The sequence below is a fragment of the Gavia stellata genome, chromosome 12, assembly GCF_030936135.1.
Source record: "Gavia stellata isolate bGavSte3 chromosome 12, bGavSte3.hap2, whole genome shotgun sequence".
Taxonomy (NCBI): domain Eukaryota; kingdom Metazoa; phylum Chordata; class Aves; order Gaviiformes; family Gaviidae; genus Gavia; species Gavia stellata.
In genome coordinates, this window is record NC_082605.1 from 21496590 (window position 1) to 21518182 (window position 21593).

At 41.4% G+C, this 21593-nt stretch overlaps 1 protein-coding gene across 1 annotated transcript in view; it reads right to left on the reverse strand.

Moving 5' to 3' along the window:
* Nucleotides 1–8751: 8751 nt before the first annotated feature.
* Nucleotides 8752–21593, reverse strand: part of LOC104254057 (contactin-3) — a 55640-nt gene continuing 42798 nt past the window's right edge. Inside the window, exons 11-20 of the mRNA XM_059823493.1 lie at nucleotides 19515–19632; nucleotides 18547–18705; nucleotides 18301–18450; nucleotides 17472–17542; nucleotides 16321–16555; nucleotides 16029–16144; nucleotides 14871–15057; nucleotides 11486–11598; nucleotides 9437–9605; nucleotides 8752–8852 (exon numbers count right to left, since the gene is read on the reverse strand). Of these exons, the coding sequence (XP_059679476.1) occupies nucleotides 8752–8852; nucleotides 9437–9605; nucleotides 11486–11598; nucleotides 14871–15057; nucleotides 16029–16144; nucleotides 16321–16555; nucleotides 17472–17542; nucleotides 18301–18450; nucleotides 18547–18705; nucleotides 19515–19632 (1419 nt within the window). The remainder of the gene's footprint in view (nucleotides 8853–9436; nucleotides 9606–11485; nucleotides 11599–14870; nucleotides 15058–16028; nucleotides 16145–16320; nucleotides 16556–17471; nucleotides 17543–18300; nucleotides 18451–18546; nucleotides 18706–19514; nucleotides 19633–21593) is intronic.

The following is a 21593-nucleotide window of genomic DNA, read 5'->3' on the forward strand; positions in this document are numbered from 1 at the left end:
TTGCGGGGAGCTATGTGCCAATACGGCTTCGCTGTGCCCCCTGCTATGCCCCAAGGAAGCAGCCGGGGACCGCTGCAACGTCCCCTCGGTGCAGAAGTCCCCGTGTGCTCTGCGTTTGTCTGGGCTGTGCCATGGGCTTGTTCTCTGCCCGCTGCACGGGGTTACTGCCGCGGCTGCAGATGCTGGAGTCTCAAGCTCTGACGTTTCTCCAGCTCGTCGGTGCGTGCCCGTCTTTGAACAGGCTGTGTGGCACACGGGACTTCACCCCGTCCCAGTGCCTATTTAATGAAATGCTGTCAGTGGTGTCAAGTGCTGCTGTGTTAAATCCCGGCCCAAATCCGAAACCAGATAATCAAAGTTCTTTAGTGACGATGGTCAACCTTGTGAATATGAATGAGTAGAAAACACTCTAAAATTGTGCTTGGGTTGATAGACAAAGATTAATATTCATTGTAAATGAAAGAGAAGGGACATTTTGCATAGTTCATAAATGAGAAGGGTTCCTGGATAAAATTAAGAAGATTTTACTGGATTTATTTTTATCCTTCCACACCTTTGTGGCTGGAGTTTTAGCTGATTGCTCTGGGCTGTGCTGGCAGGGGGTGGTGAACAGTCTTTCCAAAAGAAAATTTTAGGACAACTTCAAACTCCCACAAGAAGAGGTTGATTCTAGTCTTCACCTATTTCACAGAGATTTCTAATTAGGACCAAAGCACCACTACTAATGGGAGGAAAAGAAGCAAGCAGTCTGTAGTTAAAAAATGTTTAATTAACAGTTAACAATGATTATACAGAAGATATAATAGTAGAGACTTTGTCATTTGGCAGTATTTTGGGCAGAAAGAATGATAGCAGAAGGTCTGGCTGAACTCATCCTTCTGTGCTGATGACCGGGACTATTAGCGTGATTTCCTATCTGGAGAAAATGTATCCGTGGGATTTATATAGGTCTTGTATACGTGTTTGCATGGAAGTTTATCAGGTCAGATGCTAGCACCTCTTTGAAAAAAGAGGGCATATATTTTAAAAAATAAACAGATGACAATGTTAACAAAGTAATGGATGTGAAGGCAAGAAAGAACCACTGCGAACCACCGCTTTGAGTGTCTGCCTGAAGCCTTCTGGTAACTCTTCTGGAAGCACAGTCCATGGCTGAGCTTTGTGCTGCCTCGGTCCTCTCCTTGTTTAGAAGGGCTGATCGATCGGTCAAAGTCTGCTGAAATTGGGGTAAGGGTTTCATTAGCCTTGGATCAGGCCCTCCGCACTGGATACTCCGGTTGCTTGAAAATAGGTAATTAATGGCGCTTTATTTTTCATGTTTCCAAGGCAACACAAAACCCCCAGACGAAGCTTTTGGCTGCTGCATGGTGTTCCCCTCTGTCTCGTATGAAGCTGCTGTAAAGGTACCAAAGCCATATTTTCTGTTGTTATAGTTGATTTACCTCCTATATCCAAAAAGTAATGACGATCAGATGCAGCTGATGAAATGATCTGTTCTCACTGCAGAAGAGCTCATTCAATCAGCTGAGAGCTCTGCTGTTCAAATAGATAATTAGTGTTGTGACAAGTGTAACTTTAAATGCCTCAGTTTGGTGGCAATGTTAGGAAGTGTGAGAAAAATCAAATTATTTGTCTGCTTTAACCGTGGCCCTCCTTGGATTGCTAATGAGAGAAGTTCTTGTTAAACACCTGTCCTTTTTGATAGACTCTTTTACAGGTCCTCAGTTGGGAAAATGATTTAGTATTTGTATCATAAAGGGCAGGAAGGAGAGGGCTTTCCCTTATTTTCTCTGACTCGTTTCTTTTTATGTCTTTAGCTGATGTAACAGGTCGTTGCTTGTGTTCCAGCATAAAACTGAAAGATCCCCTAAAATGAATCACCGGGGAGAGCAATCCCAATGAACGCCTTTCCTGCCTGTCGATATTCCTTCTAAATTAATGGGCACGGGGAGCGCATTTAGGTGCTCAAACCTCCGGGGAGCGTTGGCAGCACCTTCCCTGGAGGTGACAAAAAAAAAAAAAATCGATCTGCACTTCTATTTAGGGCTGCAGAGCAATGAGCTCAGAGTGCCTAAAAATAAGTCCCTATGGGTGCTTTGAAGTACCTGCCTCGGTGTGCTGTAACTCTGCGGCAGGGTGGGGAGAGCACCGAGGCCCCTCAAGTTCCAGAGCAGGCGGACGCTGCGTTAAGCGCTCGGGGAGAGCGGGGAGTCGCTCCGGAGCCCAGCTGCCAGTCGTTTTCAGTCCAAGGAAGCATTTTCATGTTCGCATTTTTATTTATGGCCAGATGGTTTGGTAGCTGGTTTTAGGTCGCACCTTTGACCAAGGGCGTGCAAACCTTCCCCTTGTGCTGCTGGAGGATTCCAACCCTGCACCCTCAGCTGGCAACGGAGCGCGGGAAGCGACTCTGTCCCTTCTCCGCTTGCAGCTGGGTCATTCTGCATCCCAAGGAGTGCGGGATTTGGGAGGCTGGAGGCTGAGCAGGCAGCAAGGAGCTGGACTCTCTCAAAAGATGCTCTTTCCTGATGGACAATTCTGGGATGTCCCCCTGTCCTAGGAGTTGCTTTGAGTTTCAATTATCATGGGCTGAATTAATGACCATCTGGAAGTTGCATCCTTTCTATTGGCTCCTAACGGGATGCTTCTGATTCTTCCTTTTTCAGCATTTGCCGACGCCTTGAAGTTCTCCCACCCAAAGGGAATTAATCGCCGAGATGGAATGAAGAGCACAGCGCAGAGAGCAGGCATGGTCCAGACCTCACAGGACTAATTATGCTCTTAAAGGGTAAGAAAATAATCTAAGGTATGTTGGGAAGAAAGTGTCTTAGTAATGCTACATAGGGTTACTGGCGTGTCTCCTATATTTGTTCATTGAATAAAAAAAAAGAGAGACTTTCAAAGATACTTCTTGACCTCAGAAAGATCAGCAAAGAGCTCAAGAAAAGAAATTTAATACCAAATGAGTTTATCAAGCTTTCTTGACCCTTAGAGATGAGAAAAAGCAAAGGAAAGATGCACATGCAGGTCTTGTGAAATGCTAATACTAAAACACTCTCATGCACAAACTGAAAAGTCTCAAAACAGAGAGTTCAAAACCAAAGCAAACGAAGAGCATGGTATGAATTGCATAAGTGCCATCGCAGATGCTGCAACATGGCAGTTAAAGCTGATGAAGAGGACCCACGAAAGGAAGGGCGAGTGTCTATTTATCGAAATACCAAACTGTTGGGGAGGGGAACTTTTTGATGCACCGAACGAGAGGCAGGACAGAGTCAGAGGACTGGCAATGCACACCCACTGTCAGCAAGAGGAAAACATGAAAATAGACTCAAAATTGGTGACAGGCTAGGGTTATTTTAGACCTCTTTGAAAAAAGAGGGCATATATTTTAAAAAGTAAAGAGATGACAATGTTAACAAAGTCACGGATGTGAAGGCAAGAAGGAACCACTGCGAACCACCACTTTGGGTGCATGACTGTAAATGACGTGTGGATGAGACGCTTAGGGACATGGTTTAGTGGTGGACTTGGCAAGGTTAGGTTTATGGTTGGACTTGATGATCTTAAAGGTCTTTTCCAACCTGAACAATTCTGTGATTTTATTTTGTGATTCTGTGATATCTCCTAGAGATAGCCACATTCTTCTGGCAAAGAAGAGACGCTACCTGCTACTCAGGTGGCACCCGCTGCGCTGGCTGCGGACGTTAGCAGAAACGCGTGGCAGCAGAGTGGTTCCCCGCTGAGCGGCAGGACAGCGGCTGCGCGGCTCCGGGGAGGAGTGAAGGTCTGTCCTGGAGAGATGCCCTCTGCCAAGGGCAGCACTGGGAGATGCGCTGGTCTTTGGGAAGGCTGCCAAGGGAGCGTCTGTCTGCATCTCCTTGTCCTGCAGCCAGCACTTTCTGATGGTGTGGTCGTGACCGGTCCCACCGATGCTACCGAGATGTCCGCATCCTTAGCTGACCTTGGGAAAGACTTCCAAGCCGAAGGTGAGCCACGAATAGCACCTCTGAGAAACAGCTCCCCTATGCACAGGGTGCAGGCAGCCTCCGCTTGCTGAGGCTGTTGAAATAGGTGTTAAGCTTGGAGAAAGAGAAACGGCTACCGTGTTTTAGAGGCTGTACGTCCCGCTTCCCGGTGAGACCCAAGCTGTACGTGTGCTGGGGGGGGGGGGCAGCTGTGAACTGTGAAAAGCCTTCGCAGAAAAGCCCTTTTCTAAGAGGGCAGGACTGATAGCTGGAGAGGTGGTGTACCATCTGCCCCCCTCACGCTGCAGCTTGCACTTCCTATGCATCAGATTTAAAGAAAAGTAGTGCCTCTTTTTATCAAGCGGGCTTGATAAAACAACAATAACGTACATTCGGTTATATCTCTGCTAAACATATCCTTTTTTATTGCTTTTCAGAAGTTCAAAGCATTAGCATAAAACAATTGAGGAGGTTGTTTTTTTCCTAAGAGAGCGAGTGCCTGTTTGCAAACTCATTTTATTTTCACAATATTCCATTGTTATTTATTTCAGACAGAAAGCTGTCAGATTAATGCACTCCCTCATGCAGGACAGCTTGCTTTATTGCCTGTTATTAAGACATAACATATATAACCTGACAGGCACTGCCCACGTCTGCATTCCACTACTGAAAGGCAAATTAAGTAGAAAATGGAGATCTCCAATATTTCTCAGGGCTAAAGTGATATTAGTTTTTAACTCATTTTGTATTCATAGAGGATCCTGCGTGTTCACAACATTTCCGACAGAGTAAACTGTCCAAAGAAAAAGTTTTTTTTTTTAATTCTTATACCAGCTACCTCTGAGAAATTCACTTTAGAAGCACAGGAGGAGTCATCAAATCCCCTTGTATACAGTTGTCAGGGAAGAATGAAAAAAACCACGTTACTCAGGTGGGACAAGAAACCCTTTAGAAACCAAATCTTGGGGGAATAGCGGTGCAAGATGAGAAACTTGAAACCCATGCCTAAAATAACCCAACAAACAAACAGCCCTCACCCTCCAGACCTCCAAATCCCAATCCACAGCACTCCATTCTCCTCCGGTACCGGCTTCCAGCGAAAGCCGTTACAGCTTCTAGAGCAGGCACACGCAGCTGCAAACTTTTTTTTTTAAGCTGTATCAAATTCTTTTGTCTTTGGTGTGCGAATGCAGCTGGTGGCAGGACTCTTGCATCCTTTCTCCTTTTCACAGTGACGGTTTGAGACCTTGGCCAACAACCCCAGCGTGTTGCCCAGTTTTGTGTTGCGAAGTCTCCAGGGGAACCCCTTGGGAGTCTCCGTGGCGATGCCGCTGCGGGTGCTCGCCCCCCTCGCAGCACCCACCTCTCACCCTACCTGCCGTAGGGAGCCGGAGAGAGGCCTGGCTCGTCCCCCCCGGGGTTCGCCTTTCCCACCCCCCTGCTCCTCCTCCGCCCAGCTTTTGGCTTCGCTCTGTGGCAGCCTTCGGTGTTACTGAACAGCTTGGAGGAATTCAGCTATGTTTTTAGACAGGCTATTAAAAACCACACCCTTTACCATAGCATTTGCCTAAAAACTATGGCTCAAGCCTACTATTGTGTCTTACTGGATTTCAAATAATAGCAATTTTAAGTAAGTGACAGTGCTGGCTATTTTTGGTGCAAGTACAAGTGGAATGGCAGAAATACCTTCCCCATCACCCGCGGTTCCAGTCATACGAGTGATGTTCGCATTTTTCATCATCATTGATTTTTTTTCTTCTTTTTTTCCTCCCCAGGACTGAATTGCTAACTTGGTCAGTCACAGAAGCTGCTCTGGAAAAGCCTGCAAGAGGTAGGCTGGCTCAGGGACCTCTCACCTCATCCCTTACTGGCTCTTCACCTTTTCCTCCTGTACTTTCCCAATACAACTTATTTTTTTCCAACTCTCCCTGGAGAATCAAGTCAGTTTTATTACCACAAATAAACATTAACTGAATTACCATGAGATGAGGAAGGGACAGAGGTCAGTTTAAAGGAAGACTAATGGGAACACTGGCGAGGCACATGCCCACCTACAGCCATCTGAAAGGGAAAACCCGACAGTCTTGCCTCTTGCCTATACCCTTGGTAAACGTGCTGGGATTATTATTAACCCTTACTGCAGCATCTGGATCAGCTCTCTAGTAACGTGGGTAGAGCCATGCTTTAAAAGCTTAAACTATACATTTCTGGTTTGTCTGTGTTCCCAGTGAGGTGGTTTTTAGTGCTAGAGAGACTCTGGCTTTATGGGAAGCTGCAGTATGTAAGGAATAGGCAATTTCCAGAGGAGAACAGGCCATGCAATTTAATGTTAAATAGTGATGCACTAAATAAATTATTATAAAGAACTCTTCTTCAATATAATTATCTTTCTTTTTTTCATTTCAGAGGAGAAGAAACAGCCTAATTGGATCAAGGGGAAACCAAGGCAGGGAAAGGGAGCCGGCTTTTTGTCCGTCGTGCTGCAAACCTGTGGGCAGAGGTAGAGCTCAGTCCCTCGAGCACAACCTTGTGCCCCTGACACGTGCATGGCTGACTCCTCCGGCGCAGGAGTGGGACTTACCTATGTCCTTACTCCTTTCCTCCCTCCTGCCCTGCTTTCTGTACAAACAGGCCTGGGTATATGTGCTCGGATTTTAGTCTTAGGGCAGCAAAGCTACTGTGCGGGAAACCACTCCCCTCCTGCCAAGAAGTGCCGGTGAGCAGGAATGCTGTGAACACAGACCAGGAGTTTTAGATGCAGTAAATCCTCGTGTGTGCAAATATCTAATATGGACAAGCAATACTACTTTGAAATATTCTAGTATCCCTCAATGTAATAAATATTTTATTAGCGTAATAGAAAAAAATGCATACAGATAACCATAGGATACACACACAACTGGAAGTTTAAGGATAAATTTCAAACTTTTCAATATGAAACAAGGTACTCGGTACATATCTCACGGAGATATATAACTAGAAATTAAATAATACAATGTAATCGCATGAAAATGGCAAGACAGGACCATGGACTAGAATTTTCTGAAACAAGAATAGAAAGAGTCACCCTTTGTTGCATGAAACATAACTATACACTTACTAGTAACACCGGTTTCTCCATCTCCCACCCGCCCCCCCCACTCGCAAGTGTCTGAAAACATCACTGGTTAGCCACATCGAAAAGCAACTAGCCATTTAGAACTATGTATGTACAGTATATACAGATCTTGCTTACTTCGACAGCACGTATTTTCAGCTGGATGTGATACTAATAAGGTATTTTTCTATTTGAATGCATATCAAGGTATTTTTTCTACAGTGCTACTGTAATTTCATTAATCCTGGTTCTCTCCCTTTCTAGTTCTGTGTGTTGTAATAACACTGTGAGATTAAAAAAAAAGTCTTTAAAAGGATATGCTTTATGTCACATGAACACTTGCTCTACCATTTATGTTGGCAGCTCTCTAAAACGTGTCTAAAAGGCTGATTTGACTAAGTAAGTTCACAACTACAGAAGTCAAATGTACCAGGGTTAATATATATCTTTAATATATTGCTATGAAAGAAAGCATAGATTTCTCTATAATAGCAAGCTTGAAGTGTCTTTGTGTAATTTTTTTTTTAATTATAACCTATAGTATTGCCATAAACTTACCAGAATCCTATGACAGTAATGGGGTGTGTTAGAGTGCCAGACCAGGTGAAAGAGTTTTGAATTGGTTAAAAAGCAGCAGGAAGGAGAGTTAGGAATGCAACACTGAATTAAGGACGAGTTTACAGTGCAGGGCAGTAGACAAAAGAGCAAGATAATTTGGGGCTGCATATTTGGAAGCACCACATCACAAGGTAGGGAGGTGGTAGTAGTCCCTTTTCATAAGGCCATGGTGCTACTGCATTTCAATAGCGCTTACAACTGGGCACTTTTCTTGGTGAAACACACTCAGGAGTTCAGAGAAGGGCAATAAAAATGATCCTGAAGGTGGGAGAATTTGGTTATGAATAAAGAACCTGGGTAAGAAATATAAGGTGGGGATATAAGGAAATTAACTTCAAAAGCTATTGACGGAGAGGAAGTTTAGGTGTTTGAAAGGGTACATAAACGTACGCTGTGATAAAACAGAGAGCCTTCTTTGAAACACAGTTGTGAAATCATTTAAGAGTAGTAGTGGAAGCCCTGCCTCTTGGACACCCCAACGTGGACTCTGCAAAACTAACATCCATACTCTGACTTTTCTCTACCTTCCAGCTTTGATTTCTTGCTAGATTTAGAATAACTTATATAAAGGGCAGTAAGAAAACTGACCCAAACCTACTGATTATGACACTGTCTGAAGAACGGCCGCTTGGTCGACGTTGTATCATCCAATTGAAACGCCTTGTCTCTGATTTCGTCTTTCGTATGTAGAATGATGTTACCGTAACAACGCAGAACACACCCAAAACAATTCAGTGTCACTGCCAAAATGGAGTTTCTCATTGAGCTAAGCTCTTCCTCGTAACTCTGATTACGGAGCCATTGCTCTCCCTCTCTCTTACATTGTATCTGAAGTATGTAATATGTAAACTCCTTTGGTTCAAGTATTAAGGCATTTTAGACTCCTTTTTAAAGGATTTGCTAAACTTTACACAATATTTTTACTTCAACCTACAGTGAAATATAAAGAATGTAAAAACACGTCAGGATAGAAGAAAAACATGCATTAACCACTGCAGTTTTTTTTTAAAAAAGCACTTTTCTGTAGTAACCAATTCTTTTTTTTTTCCCCCAGCAAATGAAAACGTATCATCACAACACTGAATTAAGAGTCAACAAAAATATTGTTGGTAAGAAGCTGGATACACTGAAGATGTTCAAGACTGATGGACCAGAACCTCTTGCATCCATACCTGTGACAAATGAAAAAGGTCAGGATTAAATGAAAGCATAAGTATCTGCTCTGTCAAAGTACTACTCTTCCTAGATGCTGAGCAAAAAGTATTGTACATTTTTATTTCTGACAAGCAATTAAAATTATAAACGCTAAATATTTTTAAACTACAGAAATGTACTGCAAAATGCTGACACTGTACAAATGGTCTTTACTTTCAAGGTAATACTAAAAAAAGGGAGAGAAGTAAAAAAAAATCTAATGTCTTTAATACCAATTTACACGGTAATTTACCAGTTCAATAGAATGAAGTTTGTTGTGCGTGGGGCATGAAGACTGTTAATTGCTTTTCTTTTTATTACCTTATTACCCTACAACATACAAGCATTAATTTGCTTTTTCTCCCCATCAATAAGGACTCAATTCCTGCAAAGACAAGCTGTGACAACTGCTGGGTGTCGACTGCAAAGGCAGTAATGACTCACTACACCAAGGCCGAGACATGCGTCTCTATACCGCGGCTGGTATAAAGGGGGTTCTGGTATCGGTTGGGGACCCCATATAAGCGTGTGACAAAATAATAGTGATTCAGCTTCAACCTACTAGCTAGTCTGGGAATCAGGATCTGGTCGCTGCTAGGGCCATCTCCGCCATCAGTAGTGGTTTTTACTTCTATAATGTAATCTTCGTTGAGCTGCAGCAAGAGTTCAGCTGTTGTCTTGTCCGTGTTCAGCACGTTCATACTGCTCTGACTGCTGGTCCTGTACAAAACCTGCAACACAGGCGAAGAGCTGTAGCACGTCATTTCTTCCACGAGGACCTGTCCTGCGATTTTTATTTGTGTTTTGTAGAAACAAGGTTTCAGTCTTTAAAAAGACGGGCTGAGAGAAAAGATCTGATTTTTGGTTAATATTCTAGGACAGAATTACATTTAAAGAAAGAAGGGTAACATCAATCAAGCTCTTTTATTCCAGCTTTAATCGAAAATGACACAATGTATAATGATAACAAATGAATAATATATTCTACTGAGTTTCTTAATAATATATTGTTCTATAGATTATCCCACCATTTGGAATCTATCATTATCTAGATCAGCTTCTTATGCCAAAGCATAGTTTGGGAAGGCGGGAGCTAGCCAAAATTACAGACTATGTTGGAAGATGTTCTGCAAGTGCTGAGTGATTATTCTGTCATGAAACTTAACTGCATTCGGTGTTCTGTGATTTGAAGAATGGGAGCTACATCTGAATGTCACAGCCTGCTGCTCAGTACGCTCAGGCAGGAGGGAGGGATTTAAGCGTAACATGAGCCTCTCTTCTGTCCTGAAGGCTTGATGAGCCCGAAGGGTCCCTAGCGCCAGTGGCAAGGCTAGGCATGGAGAGGGATGGCCTGGCAGAGTTTAAAAAAACGTGTGGACCCAGTGCATTCACCTGGCAGAGTTTCACAAATTTGACAAGCAGGTAAGCTTGGGAGTTTCCCAGTGCAAAAACCAACAATCCCAACTCCCCCCAGAATAACGGCAATAATGATGAAATGCAAAAAAACCCGCAAGGCCACTGGAATTACACACATGCTGCCACCCTCGAGACATGCTCCCGAATGCTGTGCCTTGCTACAGAACGCTCTCGGAGGGCCACAGCCGCACGGCTCACTTCCACAGTGACCGTGCTACGCCTGTTCCTGTGTTTTCAATGTCATTTGCTGGCTCTTCTCTTCCTGGCAAACCCAACTTTAGTTAACTGCACTGCCCTTGCCTTTTGGGATAAAATCGACCCCCTAAGTGCTTTATTTCAGTAAAATTAACCAGCATTATCAAAATTCAGCTTATCTTTGCGTACCTAACAATGTTTTTTATTCATAGGGGCACCTGAAATCGTTGAGATGGAGTACGCAACTTGAAACTCTACACGGTATGTTTTTAGGTCGGCTGCCATCTATGAAACTAAGTGGCTTATCTAAGCTGTAAACATGTATTTCTTGCCAGTACAACTCAGAACACTGCACAGTCAGATCTTCAGAATAAATCTTTTATGCAGGATGTGGAATCCAGCTGTACGCAGCTCATCAAGAACATCCTCAGCTATTCTCCTAAATGTATTTATGATATCTGACATATTTTAAATACCTGTGTATTTGTGCACTGATCAGATTTAGAGTAGATGTAGCAATGTAATTTCTATCAGGACAATGAGCATGTCCCACAGTAGGTAAGAAGAAGAAGGTTTAACAGTATGTGGTACCAATAAATATACCTGGCCAGCAATGGAAACTATATCCATCAGCTAAATCTTGGATTATACGTTATGCATTTGGATAAGTGTTATATATTTATAAGTGTTATACATGTGGTAAGTGTTACACATGTTATAACATCCAAGTGTTACACATTTGGGTTAAGTGGGATCCCGAGAGCTGGCAGCAATGCCTGCAGCTCCGGCTTTCTTTGCATGAGGAGGAGGCATTAGTGGTAAAAGGACCGTGGTTTATGAGACATTGTTAGAACAGGATTTAAATCTATAAAAAGGAGACGCTACTGAAATGGTTTAGATGTGGTACTGTGTATCCTCTGAACTTACTGCCTTGCAAATAGACAAGAAAAAACAAACTGTGGATTGTGTTCAGGTATTTTTCTGGTCTGTTTTCACTCACCTTATACCCAGTCACCTCGGACTCGTTCTCCATAGCTCTTACTTCCTCCCAGCTGAGGATTACTCTGGAGTCGGTGACATTCCACATAACATTTCCTGGCGGTTGACTGGGTGCTTCAAATACATAATAAAAGCATGACTTTAATTTAATTGGCATTAGTGATTTATTCTACGGTAGGAAGTAATAGTTCAGGTAATTGACTGTCATTACATGTCGGATGCAAAAGCAACTCAAATGCAGCCTCGTTTGTACACTCTATGGTTCAGAGACTAAATTGGAAAAAACAGAAGGAAGGAAAAACAGAATGGCCCATAAATGTTATTTCTGAAGTTGCATTATCTGTTGATGGTCCTTCATTAAATACAGCCAAACAAAAGCGTATGTCTTAGGACATGGGTGATCAATTAGAACAAACTCTAATGAAACCAGTGATGGTAACAGACAATTTCTAGTTCTAGTACATTGCCAAAAATAAGCAAATACTTCACAACAGATTATGTGTTAGACAAATTTAGTCTTGGTGAATATTCAAACCTACACGCTATGCTGATTTACTTTAATGTGTTTGTAAAGTAAAAATATTTGACAGATTTTTTTGTTCTTCTTTTAACTCGAGGCACGATTTTGAAGTGCAGCCTGTGCCGTTTCAGTGTCTGCAGTTGGAACAATAGTGGGCTTCAGCCAAGGAAATCTATTGGGGTTTTTTGCTCATTAACAATCTGAGACTGTTATTTTCAAAAGGAGTAGTATGCTTTTGGCTGTACGCTTTAATATATCTTGAAACTGCCAAGCTTTCAGGGAAGGCGAAGGTAAGTACAAACCTCTTAAGATGCCTCAAGTTGGCTTCCCAGAAAATGGGTCATGCAGTGACATAATCAACGACTAAAATCTTTTCTAAATGTGTTAAGGAAAACAATTTACTGTTGCTGTCACCTAGTGGAGGCAACTGCTGCTTAGGTGGACTGTGCTACGCTTTGATGATGAAGGTTCCAGTATTAAACACTGACAGTGGTTTTAAACACTCCTATGCATGTGCTTGTAGGGTTTTTTCCTCTTTTCTTCCTCCTCTTTTATTCTTACACTCTTTCACACAGGTAGCTCCCTAACTTCTTTCCATGAGCAGCCAAATCAAAACCTGCCTGATTATACTTCCTAACACAAAACAGACACAAAAATGTAAGAGCCAGACTTAAAAGAATTCTTCTAAAGTTAAACAACCACTCACAGGTATTTTTTTTGCAGTATTTGCCTTGTTCTATATACTAAATAGGATTTAACCTGGTGCACTAATAGCTGCTTTTTGTAAATGTAAGAGGAGATTGTTTTACTCCTGAGAATTAAGTGTTACAGCATAGGTGAACAGTTTTCACACTGAGATATTAAAGCTGAATTTCAAAAGAAATGAGTCATTCTTTTAAATCCACAACAAAATATTAATATGACATCTGAAAAAATGAAGAGTATTTAGATGTAAAAACTGTAAGCTTCTATCTACCACTTGACTTATGGAAGTGATTCAGAAGGCTCCAATTCGCTTCAGACACCAAAATCTCCAGTAATCTTCAGTGTTCAGAACTGCAGAACTTAATTTGTAATAGGTCAGATCCTGAACCACCACATCATGTAAGTACATGTCCAGTGCTAAGCATGCAAGTAGCTACACAGGTTCCTCTGAGACTCCTCAAAGTTGATCATATATACTAGTATTTCTCTAAATGAGACCTGACGGACAGAACATTTGTTTGCATTTTAAGACTTTCTAAATATGAAATAATTGTAACATGCCTTATAAACTCAGGCAAGTCTTCCCCAGTTACTTGCCATTTTTATATAGCAATATTTTGTAAAATGAGACTACACTTGTTATTTTGGGCTACAAAATCTTGAAATATACTGCCAAATGAACTTAAGTATTTGTGTTTCTTGATATAGCTAATAGTTACTGAGAAGTATCTTGTAGGTCATGTGGGTGAATGTAAATGCAATGTGCACAGAAATCCTTCACAGTGAAAAACACATCAATCACAAATATTCAAGTTAAGGTAGAAATTGGGATTGATTAAAAATCACACATTTGAATGAACAATCAGTTTCTACTGCAGCAGTGCAGAGAATTATTTGTCTTAGTCAATTCAACTAGTAGTTAGCAAAATCCTTCAGATTGACGTTATACTGCACTGCAACGTTTTTGCTCTCCTTAATTCACCACCAAGATACATGGACATAATGGAACTAATTTATCTTTTTAATTATTCCAAATAGCAGCCATCTTGAGTAAGGGCCTGATCCAGATCCTCTTCAAATCAGGGGGATCAGGTGCTTGTCCAGTTCTCATTCACACAGCCCAAAGGCAGGTGGTCACTAAAAAAGGACTGAAAAATCACTGAGCTGACCAGGCTGGCACAACCTCTAGTGAGCAGCCAGTAGCCACAAAGAAAGATGATTAATTAGAGAAAACCATTCCTCACATGTCAGATACCTTCTACAGGCAGCGAGTTCCTTCATACCAGCCAATTCGTGGTAACTAACGATGCATATAATATATTTAAACTCTAGCAAATGTAAGTTAATCTGAGTTGGTTTAGTCCTCGGTGACAGAGTGACACTCGGTTTTGCATATGATCATTTCTGATAAACTAGCTTATTTCATAATATAGATGATGCAACTACTTTTGGTAGAAGGATGTTAATGACTATTCCAGGGAATTTGACCTTTCAGACAGATTTAATTGCACATTCTTGTGAGTCTGACAGAAATACTTCAAGATTGATGACCCTGATTCTAAGTTGTATCACAATGGAAGAGCATACTAAAAATATTTCCATTTGTAGAAAAATTTGTGCAGCCTTTGACAATCTGTTCTCCAGCTTAATTTCTCCTTTTTAATAGTAAAGTGGCCTCTTGTGCAATTTGTTCAAGGGGAAACAATGGACATGAAGGATTGTTTTGTATGAATTGTATGAGGATCATCATTGCACTTCAAAAGCCATGCCCTAGAGAACTTCTAATAAATATGTTATAAACCCCTGAAAAATTCAACAAGTTGCTGTTTTTTAACTTCCAAGTAACAGAAATTTATCTTTTAAAGTTCTCCCAGTCACTAGAAGAATAATAGAGGCTTTATGCAGGAATTATGTATCTTACTTCAGCTCCACAGGCATAGTTGAGAGTTGTTTTACTTACTCATCCTGCTAAAGTAGCAGAGGGTAGAAAATGGAAGATCTATGCTCGATTTAATTGTGTAGCTCCTCCAGTCTGTATGAAAATTTAGGTCACTTACTTACTTACACACACATATTGTGATTCCCAATATTGCACCTATTTTTCACTTCCCTGCAAGACACACCATTATGTCTCTCCCCACTTTAAATTCAAGATACTTACGTGTCTTTTTTGTGGTAGCATTTACTGTGGCACTAAAGGGACCTGCTCCAGCACTGTTATAGGCACGGACAGCTGTGTAGTATGCTAAGTTGCTCTTCAAACCTGTTATTTTTATTGATGTCTCATTCCCTGCAGCTTTTACTCTGTTTGAAGATTCTTCTTTTCCACCATTATTCCAGTACCTAACCTAGTAGATATAAACCAAAACTATTTAAAATCTTACATGGAATGGACTGTTCACCCACAGCATTGCATTTGACTCCTTTAAGTGCATTTTTTTTTTCTCAGCTGAAAAAGGCAGAAATACATTAAAGTTTCAAAAATATGTTTACTATGTAAAAAAAAAAATTCTTATCCATCTGCTTTTCACGCTTGCTGCTCTTTTTAGTGTGACTGTAGGAATAAGGAAACTGAAATATTAGATCTTGCTTGAATTAAAAAATGAGCAGAGGAAAACCATTACTTCATCTAAAAAGTAAACAAGTTAAACTCATAAGACTGTATCTTACAAAATAGTTTCCTTGAAAGTAAATGTAATTCTGAAAAATATGTCAGTTTGAAAATACTGTTAGACAGACACATGACTATCAGCACAGGAAGCAAAACACAATTTCATTCTGTTCTTCATTTTCAAAGATACTTAGAAGAAAATATCCTGCTTTTTGGTGTAGGTGGGGCAGAAAGAAAGCAAGATATGCAGTAATCTTTTGTAAATTAGGTATTTCTAGAGTCTATAGCTGTTTGCTTTGATTTTCAAATATTTTTATGAAAAAATCCAGTTTAACATAATCTTGATTTCTGAATAGTTCGAAAATTTCTGGGGAGAAGGACTGGGCTGGAGAGATCCCTTGGGTCTTGAAGCCCCGAGTCCTGCAGTCCATCAGCAGAGGGTCTTGCAGAACGTCCTCCCCACAGCCTGGCCTCCATTCACAAAACCCTCGATACTGGCCCAGACCTAGTGCCAAAAGCCACAGCTATCAATTGCCCCAGGAAAAGAACGATGATGACAACATTCCCCATGCTCTGGGGTCCTGCAGAAGTAAAGGATGCATTGGGTCAAATGCTGAGCCACGCTGCTGTCCAGCAGCCTGCACAACCCTTCTCGGTTACGGCCCTTTGCAATACCGATACATGGGAGTGTATTTTAAATGTACGTACCTCGTAACCCAGTAACCTTCCACTACTCATCTTCCAGGGAATTGCCGTCCAGGAGACCTCGATGACGGAGGATGACAGACTCGTCGCAGATACCCCGGAGGGTGCTACGCTAGGCTCTGTATTGGGAAATCAATAAATGAGAGAGCAGCAGCATTGGTGAGTGTGGAAATAAACACGCCCGTATTGAACGTGATCTCCTGTCTATTAACTGTGGCTATATTCTGTGACAAAACATCTCACGTTTAATATCTGGAGGTAACTCAATCAGTCTGGAGATAACTCGATCACATACCTTCTTCAGCTGAAAAAACTGTGGTTACTGAACTAAATGGCCCTTCGCCTTTATTGTTATAGACACCAACTTTGACTTCGTATGGCGAAAAGGGCAAGATGCTTTCATTCCTAAAGACGTATCTTGGTGTGTCAGGAGAGGTGACCACAGTCTGTATCCATGTTGTGGTGCCAAAGGGGCGGAAAGCGACAACATAGCCAAATCCTTCTCCGTTTTGTAATTCTTCAGGGATGGGCTATGAGAAAAGCAACAGATGACAGAAGTCCGTGATGCTACGTACCGCACTGGACGCGTTTTGCAGGAAGAAAGTACTAACAGACTAACATACATGATGGCAACCACATTCTGGTACTGAATTTGGGATCATTCCATCAGCAAATTAACTCTGGTACAGCAGAGCAAAATGCATTCCTTTGAACCTATTTTAAGGTTTGCACTTCAAGAAGAGAACAACTTTCAGGTATATTCCTTGTTTTCCACTATATAAGTATAGTATAATGGTAAGTATACCGTTTTAAGACACTCTTCAGTAAATACAATTTTTTTTTTCCAATTTCACAACCCATAGTTCATAAAAGATTAATAATTGCTTAGTCAACTATTATAGAATCCAATACTACCTTTGTACAGTGGGTTATACCTTCCTCTGATGTGATTATGATTAGATAACTGCACAGAGTAGTCAATGTTTGTTAGTATGTTAACGTTTTTTAACTCATTAAAAACGGGATACATAACATATAACGTAGCATTTGATTGTTTGTATTGGCTAGCGCACGCATCCAGAGTTAATGGTAGGAAAGCAAGAACTGCAAACTTGCACTGAAAAGTGTAATTCTTTGGCTCAGCCTTTGAGCGATACCCCCTTCCTCTTCCCCGCCCTCCTGCCCCCTTTTTAGCGTTAATGTTTGTTTGAGAACAGAAGCAATCTCGGACAAACGAACTAAATTTCCTACTGATTGCCACCTAGCACAGTAACACACGAAAGCAAAAGAGGGAAGGCAAACGTGCATAGCTCACATTACAGAATGTTACCGAGCACATATACATCCTAGATGAGAAGCTGCTGCAGCCAGGGAAATTCATCTTTTAAGAAGAGTTTGAATGAAAACAATCATTCTCTGAAGAAAATTGCTTGCCAGAAAACTTACATCCCATGTTATGACCAGTTCAGACCTGCTGCCTCCTCCCCCACTGACTTCAGATGGGGGAATTTCGGGAACTGTGAAAAGGAAACGTATAGCTGTCTACACAGTGCAGGTACAAGAGACGACATCATAAAACGTTAACCTCATGCTCTGAAGCTAACGCAGTTGCATTCATACTGCTTTTGTAAATCAAGGCAAATGCTTCTGAGGCAGGGTGGGCAGTCCTGGAAAGCCCCAGCCCCGTCCTGCCTTCACCGTGCTGCTTTCCATTACCAGGGCAGGCAGATGTTTTTCTGAGCACTGGAAGAACCTCACTAGCTCGTAGACTGAACCCTGCATGCTAATGTTTATGAACTTCTAAAAATCGGAGGCATGCTTCACTTTTTTAATAGGGCTAACTTACACAGATGTATTGGGCAAGGGCCTTATTCCAAGTAAATTCCTGGGGTTTTAATTGATGTGCTCTTCTGAGCCACATGCTTGTTACACGGAAGGTGTACACTGATCAAACACTAGGAATGAAAAAACCCTGTCAAAATTAACCTCTTTCCATCCATTAATACCTTCAGACTCTGCAGCGCTGCCTGAACTGACAGACTTTGGCATACTAAATACAGTTTAAATGTATTTAGATGTTACGCTTCTGTGATGTTCAGTAATGCAACACAAACTGTCCCACAGCTAAATGGAAAAATCATGAACAAACTAGTTATAGGCTTTTATATTCAATGGCAATTCCAAGCTCCTTTGCAAAGAGCCAAGGATACGAATGCTCCTTTTTTGTTAATATTCAAGATTCTTGAATCAAAAACAAAGAGAAGAACCCACTAACCTGCCTCTTCAGTTCTTACTTTTTCTGAGGGTAAACTAGGTTCTCCACCTCCTATTTTGTTACTGGCAACTACACGAAATTCATATTCAACCCAAGGATTTAAATCGACTACTGTGGTTGTGAATGTTTTTCCATCGATCACATCTGGAACTATTAAAAACAAAAAGAAAGAAAAAAGAAACTAAGAACATGGTATCCCTGGTCAAAAAAGTTTCAACAGAACCTGTAACAAGAATTGTGTTTTACCTGTTGTAACTCGCTGCCAGCCGACTGAGAAAGGTGTTCTTGCTTGTATGGTATAAGTGGTTACTGGGCTGTGATTATCTGTGCCTTCTTGCCAGGAGATCTGAGCCGTGGTATCGGTTATTTCATCCACTTTCACGTGTTCAGGGGGCCCAGGTGAGCCTAGAATCAGATTGAAAAAGAGACAGTGTTTTGTAAAGCCAGTACCCTGGAAATCACTAACCCAGCACTATGGATTCCCATTTTATCAGCACCGTGGGACAAAGAAAACAATTCAGCTTGGAATAAGAACATTTGTAATTATTGTTTTACATTCACTAAACTTCACTCTGATAATCTAATTCTGAAATACTCTGAACTGTGGCACAGATGACAGGGTTTTGGTTTTTTTCAAGAACCTTTGTTCAGCATGATCCCTCTATCTTTCCAATGTCTTTTACTTCAGTCCTTGATGTCCTCTTTTAATCTACTAATACATCTCTGTAGTCTGCCAATTTGTTATCTACAGCTGTTTTACTGTACAATGCACTGCAGCAATTTTTCAGCACAACACCTGATCAGCACCCCGAGCAGCAATTCAGTCAGGCAAGCTTTCTGCTGCCTTCTGGAAAATCCTGATTCTGGGCATCCTGGCAAAAATGCTATTTTTTGTTTCATCTGCACCAGCAAAGGGGGTTGAAGTAACTCTTGTTCCCTCTCATCAGTGACTTGAGGGACTGTCAGTGAGAAAAGATGTGATATCAAGATTTATTATATTTTTCAGCTCTTAATTTCTCTGGGAAAAATTAAGCTTCATCCAAAAACTGAGCTATAATTCTCCCTAACTGTAAGGCAGAATCAGCTAAGTCAAGTCATAGATGGGTTTCCAAACCATAGATGGGTTTTACAATCTACAGTATCAGTTGTTTCTGTACTCTACAATACACAAAGGTTAGAAAATAAGATTCATGGTAACCGAAGCTGAAATTTACCTCGTACGATAAGGTCCGCTGCAGACGCTACGCTATCCACTTCCGTCTTCACCATACAAACGTATTTTCCACTATGTTTTAGCTGGATGTTTCTAATCATTAAATCTCCTGATGTGCTCTGTTGAAATACAAAGTTCTTATTAACGTCAATGTACTACCTTGCAATTTAATAGTAAGATTGTATTTGTAAATGGAAAAGAAATCAACCAAAAATGTTGAAGATAAAGTTGCTCAAAAATTGCACTGGCAGACAGCCCTGCAGGATAGCAAGTTACTACCCATCAGCTGCTCCATGGTAGTTGTCTGTTAAGCATCTGCCTAATAAACATGAGGTAGTGTCCCTTTTTTACGGGACAAGTAAGCTACAACGTGGTGAGCTCGTACTGGGAATGCACCTCCTGACTGCTATTAGGAGCCATGTAGAAAGTCAGTGCCCTGGGACCAACCATTTGTCTCAAAGCCCTAAAAAAGAGAAAAATGTGGTTTCTATGGCCATTAACCAATTTGACTTCTAGACAGAATTTATAGGTCTAGTTATCACAGATTTTTAAGGAGTTCAAATCTAAACGACAAAGCTGAATTCAGTCCCTTCTACAGCATGTGAGCATGCTTTCATTTAAAGGTTGTACATTTCGGGCTAAATTCTCCAATTTTGCAAGTCTAAGTTCTGTTCTTTGTTCTTCATTAACTGTTTAATCTTCGTCATTTTTTTCCCCTTGGTCTCTATCATGTCATAGCATGTGGCTGATCTCCTGAATCAAGGGAAACATACATAAAACTTAAGTGAAAACTGTGATTTCGTATCACATTAGGGCTCCTTGTATACTGTTTGTTTTCTACACCACTGAGCAGAGAACTTGATACTAAACCTTTGGCAGGCAGTGTCACTTCAAAAAATTCTCCTCTCTGTGTCAGCTGAATTACTTTAACACAGATCACATTGTATATTCCAGGTGAAAAATCACAGCATCACAGAATCACACAGAATCACTAAGGTTGGAAGAGACCTGTAAGATCAAGTCCAACCATCACCCCAACCCCACCATGCCCACTAAACCATGTCCCGCAGTGCCACGTCCACACGTTCCTTGAACACCTCCAGTGATGGTGACTCCACCACCTCCCTGGGCAGCCTCTTCCAGTGCTTCACCACTCTCTCAGGAAAGAAATTTTTCCTAATATCCAGTCTAAACACAACACCTGGTCTTCTGTGAAAGCACACATGTAAGTATTTGCAGGACAACTCAGTGCTGATTGCCTACAATGCATTAGAAGTTGAGTTGAAGGCAATGTAAAATCCATCTACTTGACTGGAGTGGGTATTCAGGGAATGACCACCACCAACAATGCATACTCACAAGCAAATCATAAGCTACACAAACTTATTTTAGCAAACTAAGTCTAAAACATCTCGGCAAAGGGGACTGTCAAATAGAATAATTTAAGTTGAAATAAACCCCACCAAAATATTAACACTGCATTTAAATTATTTGTGGATGTTTTGGGGAAGAATCCCAAAGTACTGGGGAAAACACAGAAACCTGCAGAAGCAAAAAGCTACAGCGTAGACGGCATGCTCGCCTCCCACGGCTCTACAGACCAGCAGCGGTATCCACATTCTTCCCTAGCCAGATTAAATCTTAGTCAGCACGGACAAGTCCAGGTGACAGTAAGATCACCTTCCTTTGCCATGCTACACAGAATACAAATAAAGACTAGCCCATGCAGTCTGAACAGCAGCTGAAATTGCTTTTCCTTCTCCTGACTGCATAACCATCTCAGCCGCTGCTGGGCTCTATAAGCAGGTGATACCTGAAACAGTTTAGAGGCAATCTGTTCAAAATTTTGGAAGCTGCTTGGTTTGCCACACTCTTTGTATTAATCATCTGTCTAACAAAAAAAAGAGCAGTAAGACAGTGTTACATCCTATATTTTTCTAACCATCTGGAAGACCAGGTGGTGGTCCCATAACATTTCCACTACCTACTACATGTCGGAGACCTCAGGCATGCGTGACAGGGACTTCCAAGACATCATTACATAGAAGTCTAACCACTGAAAAATTATCTTCCTTTTGCC